This window comes from Anarhichas minor, unplaced genomic scaffold (genome assembly GCF_050575085.1).
Source record: "Anarhichas minor isolate MPS153535 unplaced genomic scaffold, ASM5057508v1 ptg000009l, whole genome shotgun sequence".
Lineage (NCBI taxonomy): Eukaryota > Metazoa > Chordata > Actinopteri > Perciformes > Anarhichadidae > Anarhichas > Anarhichas minor.
In genome coordinates, this window is record NW_027466455.1 from 5922135 (window position 1) to 5935283 (window position 13149).

A 13149-nucleotide genomic window follows, 5' to 3' on the forward strand; every position below is an offset into this window, starting at 1 on the left:
TGATTAGGGAGGAGCCGATACCACTACTGACTCAAACAGTGGGGCCAATCTATTTAATTCACTTCTATGTGTATATGCTGTATATATTATACACTGGAATTGTAATTCATGGATTAGATTTGACCTATTTGTTGCTGCATTAAAGTTTAAAGTTAAAGTTTATACTTGAATTGTAACTCCTGTTCATTTTGAAGATATTGTATTATTGTTGGTGGGCGATTCATTCTCTGATAATAAATACAAATTCAATAAATCTACATCAATGTATTCAGTTGTATCATTTTGTTTTACAAAGTGTGTAAAGCCATGTTAAAGTCACGTCTGATGTTGCCTCACACATGAACAATAAACCCGTCAGGGAGAGGATCGGTAGCCCGGGTATGTCTCGCCCTTCATCTGCCAGTCAAACACATGTCTACATGCTAAGTTCATGTGATAACAGTGAAACACATGTCTACATGCTAAGTTCATGTGATAACAGTGAAACACATGTCCACATGCTAAGTTCATGTGATAACAGTGAAACACATGTCCACATGCTAAGTTCATGTGATAACAGTGAAACACATGTCCACATGCTAAGTTCATGTGATAACAGTGAAACACATGTCTACATGCTAAGTTCATGTGATAACAGTGAAACACATGTCCACATGCTAAGTTCATGTGATAACAGTGAAACACATGTCTACATGCTATGTTCATGTGATAACAGTGAAACACATGTCCACATGCTAAGTTCATGTGATAACAGTGAAACACATGTCTACATGCTAAGTTCATGTGATAACCGTGAAACACATGTCTACATGCTAAGTTCATGTGATAACAGTGAAACACATGTCTACATGCTAAGTTCATGTGATAACGGTGAAACACATGTCCACATGCTAAGTTAATGTGATAACAGTGAAACACATGTCTACATGCTAAGTTCATGTGATAACAGTGAAACACATGTCCACATGCTAAGTTCATGTGATAACAGTGAAACACATGTCCACATGCTAAGTTCATGTGATAACAGTGAAACACATGTCCACATGCTAAGTTCATGTGATAACAGTGAAACACATGTCTACATGCTAAGTTCATGTGATAACGGTGAAACACATGTCCACATGCTAAGTTCATGTGATAACAGTGAAACACATGTCTACATGCTAAGTTCATGTGATAACAGTGAAACACATGTCCACATGCTAAGTTCATGTGATAACAGTGAAACACATGTCCACATGCTAAGTTCATGTGATAACAGTGAAACACATGTCCACATGCTAAGTTCATGTGATAATAGTGAAACACATGTCTACATGCTAAGTTCATGTGATAACAGTGAAACACATGTCCACATGCTAAGTTCATGTGATAACAGTGAAACACATGTCTACATGCTAAGTTCATGTGATAACAGTGAAACACATGTCTACATGCTAAGTTCATGTGATAACGGTGAAACACATGTCCACATGCTAAGTTCATGTGATAACAGTGAAACACATGTCTACATGCTAAGTTCATGTGATAACAGTGAAACACATGTCCACATGCTAAGTTCATGTGATAACAGTGAAACACATGTCCACATGCTAAGTTCATGTGATAACAGTGAAACACATGTCCACATGCTAAGTTCATGTGATAACAGTGAAACACATGTCCACATGCTAAGTTCATGTGATAACAGTGAAACACATGTCCACATGCTAAGTTCATGTGATAACAGTGAAACACATGTCTACATGCTAAGTTCATGTGATAACGGTGAAACACATGTCCACATGCTAAGTTCATGTGATAACAGTGAAACACATGTCTACATGCTAAGTTCATGTGATAACAGTGAAACACATGTCCACATGCTAAGTTCATGTGATAACAGTGAAACACATGTCCACATGCTAAGTTCATGTGATAACAGTGAAACACATGTCCACATGCTAAGTTCATGTGATAATAGTGAAACACATGTCTACATGCTAAGTTCATGTGATAACAGTGAAACACATGTCCACATGCTAAGTTCATGTGATAACAGTGAAACACATGTCTACATGCTAAGTTCATGTGATAACAGTGAAACACATGTCCACATGCTAAGTTCATGTGATAACAGTGAAACACATGTCCACATGCTAAGTTCATGTGATAACAGTGAAACACATGTCCACATGCTAAGTTCATGTGTCAACAACAATTTGCTTGCTTGTTGTGGAATTATACAAAATGAATAAATGTACTTGTTTTTAGTTACAGTTGATCTTTCGCATTGTTTTAGTGTGTTAGTCATTATCACTGGAACCAGCACACCAGCACATCACATGTCGTCTGTCGGCTCTGGGTGCTTCAGCCAGTACAGGCATGTTGGGCCTTCCGTCAGCTGGCATTCCACCACACACACACACACTATTCTCCTTCCATCTGTCCTCCTCCTCCCTCGTGTCTGTTTAAACCACTTGAAGTGAAGGAGTCACGCTCTGTGAGACCACTCCACCAGTTTGGTTGAGCACTCTTCAGATACGCGTCACCTGTTTCCTCTGCAGCAGAGAGGGAAAGTCACAGAGGATTATGCTGAAGGCACAAACTTCCTCTTGACTCTTAATGCAGCATCTTGAATACCGCTGGGTGAACTGTGTAGCATTACTGAAGCAGCCACTCCACTCAGTTCAATATGACTTCAGTGACTTTTGACAAGATATTCACTCACTTTTTACTGTTTTTATAATAATAAAATGATATGTTCTATCCTTGAGGTCTGTATTATCTTTATAACAAATACAGAGATTTACTTTTACTGCTATAATGAGATGCTTTGTTATCCTTATATTGTAATTGTAATGTTTTCCCTTTATATGGATTGTTTCCTTCTCTTTCTCCCTAATAAGATACTTTGTTGAGATAAGAGGATACTTTCCTCCTTATAACAACACACCTTGTTATAACCAATATTATGAGGTATTTTGTTCTCCTAATGATGAGTCACTTTGATTTGTATATTGTTTATTATAATGGTTGTTCTTGTGATGATGAAAAGCCATAATAATGCAATAATGAAATATAACAAGTGTTTATAACAAGTGATAATGAGATTTATCATTATAAGAATATGTTTTGTCTTTTTAACGACATGCTTTGTTGTAATAAAGACTCTCGTAATATTATAACACACTTTCTTTCTTGTTTTAATCGGATCTTTGTTTAACATCCATCTCGTCTTATTACAAGCAGATATAGTTGTTGCTGCTTTCATGAGTGTGAAAGTAATGATGTTGGCCTTCAACCATGCTGGCCGTGTTCCAGTCCTGTCCCACTGGAAGATAAAATAAACTCAGTTTCCAGTAGCGTTCCCAGTAACTGCACCAGAATGTGTCCCTCTTCCTCTGACCTACATTCTCTGGTGCAGACCAAACTTCACTGGGACAGCTGGTTTAAAATAGGTCCAGACTGAGCCAACTGGCTGGTTACAGTGTGGCTGTCTGTTCCAGACTCAGTGGACTGTCACCAGTTCATTCATCACTGCCTGTCTGCTCCATGTGTGCCACCATTGTCTCAGGGCGTCTTGTTTTTCTGTGCGCCTAACCTAACTGTCCGTGTCCATCCCTCCATTTGTCTCCTCTCGCTCCAAGTCATCATTCTGTTTCCAAGCAACTGAAATCCTATGCATCCAGTGTGTGTACGCTGCCTTTGACTCATTGAGTCAAACCAACAGCAAAACCTGGCAGCAACCTCTAGTTCTGCTGATTGAAGCCAATGCTGAAGTGTGTTAAAGCTGCATTCTCTCTAGTGTCCACCAGGGGGCGACTCCTCTGGTTGTATAGACGTCTATGAGAAAATGACTCTACTTCTCTCTTGATTTATTACCTCAGTAAACATTGTAAACATGAGTTTATGGTCTCAATCTCTAGTTTCAAGTCTTCTTCAATACAGCATGATGTTCATTTAGTACATTATGGTCCATTTAGAGTCAAACAGACCATAAAGCAGGGGATGCTTTAGGGCGGGGCTACAGGGTGATTGACAGGTCGCTGCTGCTACCAGAGTCATATACGTCACTCCTCTGCATTCCACATATGATAACTTCCGTTCATCGGTTGCGAAAAAATACCATACGGCTCTAATCCAAGATGGCGACGGCGAAAGAGGCTTGAAGACGGCAGTCCTCAAACCAATGGATGACGTCACGATGACTCCGTCCACTTCTTATATACAGTCGATGCTCACTCCATCACTCCATCATCGATTTGGGACGTGGTGATTCTTTTGTTCCTGAGCTGATGATGGAAGTCACGGTTTGTTCTAGTTCAGGCTGGTCTTATCCAGCATTCGTAGATATAGCTACAATTAATAATGCGCCATAATTCGTAGATATCCCACAGATAAAAAAGCACACAGTGGGTGGGACGGGGGACGGGGTGGATGCCTAAACATGAGTTATTTCCTTAAAACGCACAAAAACTGTGTGTAACGTTTGGCATGAGGACATGATGTTGTTCCTGCGTGGCATAGAGCTGATAAATATGATAGCGTGATATTGGATTGGTGCAGAACCTCAGATACTAGACGCCGATACCAGATCCAGTACTTAAGCTGTATCAGAGGTATGTCTGATCCTGGTATCACATACTGTATCAGACACTAACATGGACCTCTTCAACTGATATGTCTGCCAGATTTAGGATCTCACCTACGGATCAGTTCTTTTTAAAATATTGTAAAATAAGAAAGTGCTGTGTGATCATTTGATCCATTGACTTGTTATCTGTCTGTACCCCAGTGCAGTGATGCTGTATCTAATATTCTGTTTGCTTTCAATATGCTGACTCACATTTTTAGAAAGAAATCTAAAGTCACATGATTTAGAAAGACATTAAGGCGTGGTTGGGTTTTGATCATTCCTCCGGCAATTTCCAAACACTAATTAAAACAAAAACAAACTTGTGCCTCTTTAGTGTTACATCTCTCTAGAGCCGTGGTGCAGAACAGAACATACGAGTGAGTGCATTTAGATTCTAGGCTGCGCTCCTCACAAGACATATACAGTTCTACTCTTAATTATTCTCACTAGGATTCCTAAATGAAATGGTGTAATGAGGGTCTGTTTGGTCAGGTATCTCTGCTCGGACACATTCTCTCCACCTCCGGGCTCTCTCTTGGGAGTCTGGGCACGTCTCCGGCTTGATGTTATCACAGGAACATCATAACCTCTGCTGGCCTTGAACCCTGTTCCCTCGCTCCCTCTGTGGAACTCACCGCTTGTTCTGATTAGCTCCTCTCTGCGCCTCGAGGCGTGTCACTCACACATTCCCTGCTCTCGTTACTAAGAAGTCAAGAGCCACGTCGTATTTATCTCTCTTGAGGCACATATGAAAAGCCTCCAATCCCGTCGGTTGAGAACTAAACTTTACCGGTCAGGGACGAGCATGACTGTCAAATAATGGGTTGAATGGGACGTTAGCTTTCTGTTTCAGCGTCAGTGCTTCCTACAGCCGTCACACATGCTCTTTCCAATAGGAGCTCAACCCTTGTGGCTGCATGGTTATTGTGCGACCGTCTGCTGTTATCACTGCTGCAGCCGTCCACTCAATCTTTAACACGCTTTCAACACCGTGGAAACATTTCGTCAACTCCACGACAGAGCTGAGAAAGAAGAGGCAGAGCTTCCTCACTCTACATTCTCTGTCTCCCAATCAGTTATTCTCCTCAGGTAGAGGACAGGTTATTACAGGTGGGCACGAGAGAAGGAGTACTCACTGATTACGTTCCACTTGTAGCACCAGCTGGAGGTCATTGGATGAGAGCGCTATTTCCCCTCTGACTGGGTGCTCCTCCTACGGGTCAAGAAGAGAGATCGGATCAGATCATAGCAGCAGATGAACTCACGTTTAAAGAATCACAGTGCAGAGCGTTCAGCCAGCAGGTAACACGCTCTACAAGTCGCCCAAAGGCAGTTCACTTACAGCTGAGTGGAAAATAGGGGGGTGACTGTGGCTAAGTGGAGAGCAGGGCCGTCCTTCAATCAGAGGTTCGATCCCCGGCTCTGCTAGTCGCATGTCGATGTGTCCTTGAGCAAGACACTTAACCCCAAAATGTCTCCCGTAGCTGTGCCTACGGTGTATGAATGTGATAGAATCTGAATTGTAAGTCGCTTTGGATAAAAGCGTCTGCTGAATAAAATAAATGCATTTGACGTGTTTCAGGAGAAATGCTCCTCTGGTATTTATTTCAGAGATATGGGAACACATGTTCAAACCACATTCTGATTAGGACTGCACCTCAATTCTTTTGTCATATATTGACTACTCTGCCGATTATTATTATTATTATTATTCCTCAATTATTTGATTTGCTTTTTGCAAAATATCAAAAGATGTGAAACAACAGCCATCATCACAAGGCGATGTCAATAGCTTGATTTGTCCAAGTGAAAGTCCCAAAGTTATACGATCTGATCAATGGGAAAAGCTGCAAATATTACAAATTTAGAATCTGGTATTTTTGTTTGAAAAAAATATATAATATATATGAATCAAACTAATATCAAGATAGTAAGCAATTCATGTTCTGAGGCCCATCATGGACAAAATATACGTTGTTAACGGCATGTCTTTTTTCATATAGAACACAAGTTCAACAGTGACCAAAGAATGCTCAACAGTTTGAAACACAATGAATGGTGAGGACAAACAAAAGGTATGCAGCACTGCAGCACTAGTGGCTGTGGTGTTCATTATACCCAACTTGTGAAGGTTTTACTATTCGGACCCTGCGAGTTCATATTCGCAGCTGAAATGAGCCTCAAAGCACAAGTGCATCCATCGGTGTCACTTGAATCAAAGGACCTCAACCTGTTTGGTCTCAGGATCTCTGAAATTTGTTTTTTAATGAATTGTGACCAAAATTTGTATCAAGTGAGAAATTCTACAGTGGAAAAATAGAGCATCAGAGTCTTTAGTGGGCCAACAATTCAACAGCAATACTGCGTCTGAATAGCGAATATGACATCTTTGGCATCCTTGTACTGATTCCTTGTTAAATATATGCTAAATAATATAATAACAGGGGAGATATTAGTAGAGCCTCTACTTCACACCAGGGGCCAGATGTGTAAATGATGTGTACACCTGTTCGCCACACATAAACTGGTATTTATGGAGGAACAGTGTGCACCTCTTGCAGACTTCAGACCAGCGTACAGGCGGTTTCAGCTGAGATAGCTGTGGGTGATGATGACGAGGAGGAGATTGAAGGAGTTGAGAGACGGGTAACGTTTTCTTCAGTTGACAATTTCACTGATTGTGAGATTTTTGCAGGCTGAAAATGAATCATTGATCATCCTTCTGACGTTTAATTATAATGATGATTGAGAATTTACTGCAGTGATGACGACGCTGAACAGCCACAGCTGTGCATGAAGACAGATTCTCACGTGGTGGAGCGATATGAGTATATAAATATCCATATGCAAACGGATGTTTGAGGGCCTTTCTACATCTATTTATAGCGAACTGTGGGAGTGGTGCTTTATAAATCGGACAAAAATAATGCGTCTGCATAATTCCATGCATCTGGCCCCAGGACTGGATGCTTCCAATCTGTGACATGTTGTCAGTAAACTAAACAAGGAGCAGGTTGTTCTGTACAGATGACCCCCGTCAGCCACAAACCTCGACCAATGTGAGTATGAGACTTAAAGATGGAAATGTCCAATGGGCCAGTAGGAGGACATGTTATCCAGACGGTGATGCCAGAGAAAAGGCCAGAGGGCTGTGACAACCATGAAGATTCATCCTCTAGGAAGCACAAACATCCAGAGCAAACTCCTCTCAAAGACCTCAGTAGCTCTCAGGATATCTGGCTGTGGACCAAATAACTGGAAATATACATGTTTTCTTTTCTGTTCTGGATTTAGAATGAATAGCTATCATATGAACAACATGGAGATCTATTTCATTACAACCTGGCCGTATGGTTTCCATTACGAGAAACACTTGAGCTCCTTTCTTCATTTCTATAAATACAACTCTAGCTCACTTCTCTCGCTGTTGGAAAGCATCTCTGCAGAGAAAAGGACAGTTTCACGCTCGGTTTGGACAACAAGTGGACACGAGTCAGCTTAAAAATGCTCTATTATTCAGGACAAAACATGTTACAGATGCAGAGAGCAACAAGTGCTTAAATGTCATTGATTCATTTCACCCTCCACAGCTGTGTGAGGGTGAAATTCACAGAAAATATATTCAAAATATTTCGTAAATATTCCAGAAACATTGACATTGTTTATAGCCTCTCAGATGTGTCTTTGTCTCACGTGATAGTCAATTTAATACGTTTAGTTTTATGAACTATTATCTGACACGTTTTGATACTGACTTGATTGACTTATTGAGGGAGTAATTAGCAGATCAATCTATAATGATAATAACTGTTAGTTACAAACCTGTGTGCAAGCTGATTGCTCATCCACACTCACTCACAGACGCATGGCTCTCCTGGCAGAGATAATGATGAAATTAGAAGTCTGATGTTTTTTTGCTGATTGAGTAACAGCAGTTATGCAAAACAATACTGAGCCAAAGAAAGTTGTGCAATCCCACTAGCAAGAAAACAAGGTGAAGAGGAAAAAGACTTTGACTGTGTCCACAAAAAGATACACTGGCAATGCAACTATACCATGTCAGGTAAAACTGGTCCAATGCTAATGCATGTTAGACTTGACCAGAAGCATCTGTGCTTGTTTTCCACAGTTAGATACGGCTGCACCACAGCTGACAAGAGTCTGAAACACCATAAACTCTTTACGAGCACCATGAAATCATTACACTTGTCTCCACTGAGAAAAGCCTTTGCAGAGTGGGACTGCGTGTCAGTCAGCATGATGTGAAGTGGCACTGCATGCCAGCTATTCCTATGACAGTATCAAAGAGACATACAGTGTTGTAACATGCTAGGAGCTCGGCAGGGTGGTGTGTTTGATGCCACTACGAGCATGCGAACCGTCCGGTCCACACACTGTGTGTTCTGTCAGTGCCCAGCAGCCGCCGTCTTGTCACTTTAAATCCTGTAGACGAGTGTAATCGTAGGTAAACCAATTCCCAAATTGGAGATGTTTAACCTCCAATGAGCTACTGCTGTCAATCATGTCTGCAAAACGGAAAGATTGACACCTGTGGCACCTGAAGACATCTTCACCCTTTACCCAGTGTTACTGCAGCACAAACTACACAGTGGTGATGCAGCAGCTTCTGTGCTCTGAAATAAAAAAGGAAATCATTCCTCTTAAACTGAAATGTTATTCTTTTAAATTTGCATTGACTCCCCGTTTTAATCTTGTTCTTCAAGCACTGCATCACTGAGCACCTGCAGCTCCGTGATGTCACTATTCTATCATCTATGAACGAGAGGGAAGTGGTTCTGTGCCACTTGTGTCCAAACATTTTGGTTTAGCTGAACCTCATTAGTATCAACCTCACTGTTAGAAATGTTTGTCTAAGAGGCGCCCTTGACTTCAACCAAGTGTTTGAGTTGCCTAACCCTAACTGTACCTTAAAGAAATACCTGAGCCACATAAGGACCATCTGTATATCCGTTACTCACCGCCTTACCTAGAATTCCTGAAAAAAACATCGTTTTTCTCGCATGGAAGGAGAATTCATGAACAGATGCTTCTTGATGAATTGAAGTAAATAGTGTCCGGGGTTAACATTACATTTTATTCACAGTATTTTTTATTTAGACATGGTGTCGATAACCTCGACTCCATTTGGTTCAATGGGAAAGGGCCTACTTTCTCCGTTCCCCGTGGAGGCATGCTAGTTTCCTTCTAGTATTCAAGGTAACGCGGTGAGCAACAAAAGCTCATTTTGCAGGTGGAGTATTCTTTTAACTTTTAGTCTAACAGCCATAACCACATTTCTTCCCTGACATAACTCATATTGTACTTATTAAACCCAGATGTTGTGCAAAGCCATGGCAGTGACATTAAAATAGAGATATCTGGGGCAGAATGGCTTTTGTTTGGTTGCTCAGACAGAGACTGATGTAGATGGATCATTGATCATTGTGCACTGCTGTGCCCATGCACAGGTAACACAAACTGTCTTGTTCATATCAGGGGTTCATATACACCAATTTAGAACTTCCTCTTCACTCACTTTGAGAAATGAGGCCCCAAGTTTCAGTGCTGGGAAAGGAAATAGGAGTTCCAATGACTCAACGTCAAAACTAAATGTAGCGTAACAAAAAGTCCCCTCTTTTTATCAAAGTCTGAGTGTAGAGAAACCATTTTCTACATTACAACATAACCATCAAGTGGGATTAAGTGAGAGAATCCAGGTCTTATCTGTATTCACTCTTCTATCTTACAAACAAAACAACCCATTGTGAATTCAAGAGCATTCTTTCCCACATCATTAAAAGTGTCATTCCAACATGACACATGCTCAGCAGATGCACCCCCACTTCTCTAGCTTCGTTTTCAGCTGTTCCGTTGAGAAACTTCCCCAGCTCCAGCTGAAGGAGCTCGATAGGTCACGGCAGAGTCACAGCGGGTGGGGAGAGGGAAGTGAGAAAGTGAAGAGGGAGAGCACTGGTGACAGTATGAGGGTTTACATAAAGGAAGGAGCAAGGTAGGGAAGTGTGAACTGTCAAGAAGGCAGTAAATTGGACAAGGAGAGATCTTAAAGGCCTCGGTATGCTTTAAACAAAGTACTTGCTGGATCATCTTACAGCATCTGAGATTCCTTTCCAATGAGGGCGTGCTGAGGTGTGACAGTAACCGGGGTTTGAACTTCTCTCTCAAGCTCTCTTTTTGCATTCTTTACATAACTGCCTCAATCACAACAGAATACAAATCCATGAACGCTTCTGATGAAAGACTGTCCGAAAGTGTATGCTGTTATCCTTACGATCACTTCGTCTTGCCCTGTGTCTTGCCCCCCCGTGTTTGATGGTGGTATGAACACTTTTGCCTGAAGGTGTGGTTGGAGAACACGTCAAACAAAGCAACCCCTTGAACAAGGAGAGGTTCTAAGGGCCTCAGTATCTAACTATTAAGCAAGGTACTCCGTCCAAAAGAGGGCCACATGACACGTTCAACATTAATAAGCTTACAATAAACAGGAGAACGGCGCCCGGTGCAGCGGCAGGGGCAGGCACTCAGGGCAAGCAGCACTCCCGGGGGGGTCAGGCAATCGGCCCACTCCGAGCAGCCAACTGCACTGCATTCATGCTTCAAACGAAGCATCGTCTAACAGCCTGCAGCGATGGCCTCCTGGCTACACCCCAATGGCTGTCAAAGTCCATGTCCCCAGACGTCTTTTGGACCCCACTTTCAAGGTTGGCCATTAGAAATAGGTTTCAACACTTTTCTTTCAGCTGTGGTCTGACAACTGTCATAGACCTAGTTGGTTTGAAGCATACCGAGGCCTTAAGGCAGAGGTTCCCGTTATGAAACCTCAACTTGGAGGGAACAGAAGAGGCTAAGAAATATAACTCATCAGATTTCCCCGTCTGTATGATTTTTGAGCTCAGAATATCCAATGTTCCTTTGACTTGTGGAAAAGCATCTCTATTTCCTTTTCCACTTCACTACCTTTCTTCATATCTCCGGCCTACCATCTCAGAGTCCATTGGTCATAGTGATTGGTTTAGAAGCTCTGCTTACTGAGTTTGTTGTGGGGGTATCAACACATTTACTGAAATCAAACGGCTTCCAGAGCCTCAGATTCCCTCAGCCACATTTGTCGATCTTTCACAGCAGCCGCTGGTGCTCTGAGTGATTTGGGCTGCTGCTGCTGATTCCTCAAGGTTACGGTTAGACAGCTTTAATCTTCACCCTGCACCCCCACTGGCTTAAAGAGCAAATGAAAGTACGACGTAAAGCTGCACCAAGCACACGCAAATTTAAACCGTGTGTAGTGACATGTTTGATCATGTTTCACTGTCAGTCAATTTGGATTAAGTTAGCACACCACATCCTAGAGGATAAGGTGGAAGATGAAAAGTGGGCTGGGGCGAAGAAGACGGATGGAGAGTTCGAGCAGTCACTGGATAAGAAGTTAGAAAAGTCCTGTTCAAGTGGCTCACCTGATGAAAAGAGACAGTTGGAGAGACACTCGCAGACACCGAAAGAGAAACAGAAAGGGAGACAGGAAAAGACAAATCGATAGTGAGAAACAGCCGGAAAAGAAAAAAGAGGGAGCTAAAGAGACAGCACAAGAAAGGAACAGTGTTGAATTGGGTCGTGCCACTGATGCTTATCGGCTTGGGGCTGTGGACAGACGTGGAAAGGGATGAAGACGGCAGCATCCGTGCATCAGATGGAGCTCCAAGCCTGGGCCAGAGGAGGGCTTATTAGATGGATCAAAGCGTCTCTAATCTACATGCTAAGAATATGATGAGAGGGCCCTGAGAGTCCTCCCTCTCTTCCTGAGAGGCAGCGATTATTATACAGGGGGATGAACTGTAAACATACAAAGAGGTGATGATGTATGCGCTCTTCAGATCTTTGATGTGACTGTGGGTTGCCACAGTGATCATAACTATGCTCTATTACAGCTCATCTCATGCATTACAAGATGCCAGGCAACAGTTGTTTAGTGACATTTAATGTGTGTCCATTTAATGACACGAGAACGCACATAAAGCTGCTATTTTGCACAATGGCTGCCCTTAAATAGCACCCAGAGACCCTGTGTAATTGTGGTTTAATACAACTTGAGTCTTGTTTTCATAGCTTTGGCCAACATTTCCATAGGTTATGATTGCAGTGATCTTACATGGTGATATTAAACTCAGTGAAGTCAGATGAGGCAGGAAACACAAGCAGTCAGTATAGCTGGCCTGGTTAGAACAAATCTGCTTTATTTGAAAGGTAAAACTAAAAGCAAGCACCTAAAATGTCACTAATAGTACGTATTGCACAAGAAAACTGTATGCATACAATTATGGCAAACTACAGTTGGTCAAACTGGAAGCAATAAATGGGCTTTTAATTGTGATGAACTACTGAACTACTGAGTAATAGATTTACCACTTTAAGCAAGTTTGGCTAACGTGGCGGTTGGTTGGTTATCTTACTCATGTCAGTTACCACTACAGATAGAAATGATGGCCAAAACTGCAAAAATAATCAGTGTTGTGGAAGCT

The 13149-nt window shown here is 41.9% G+C and overlaps 1 protein-coding gene across 1 annotated transcript in view; it reads right to left on the reverse strand.

Annotated features, from left to right (window-relative positions):
• adam19a (ADAM metallopeptidase domain 19a) overlaps nt 1–13149 on the reverse strand; it is a 186145-nt gene that overhangs the window by 104667 nt on the left and 68329 nt on the right. Inside the window, exon 3 of the mRNA XM_076087223.1 lies at nt 5755–5831. Coding sequence (XP_075943338.1) covers nt 5755–5831 — 77 coding nt within the window. The remainder of the gene's footprint in view (nt 1–5754; nt 5832–13149) is intronic.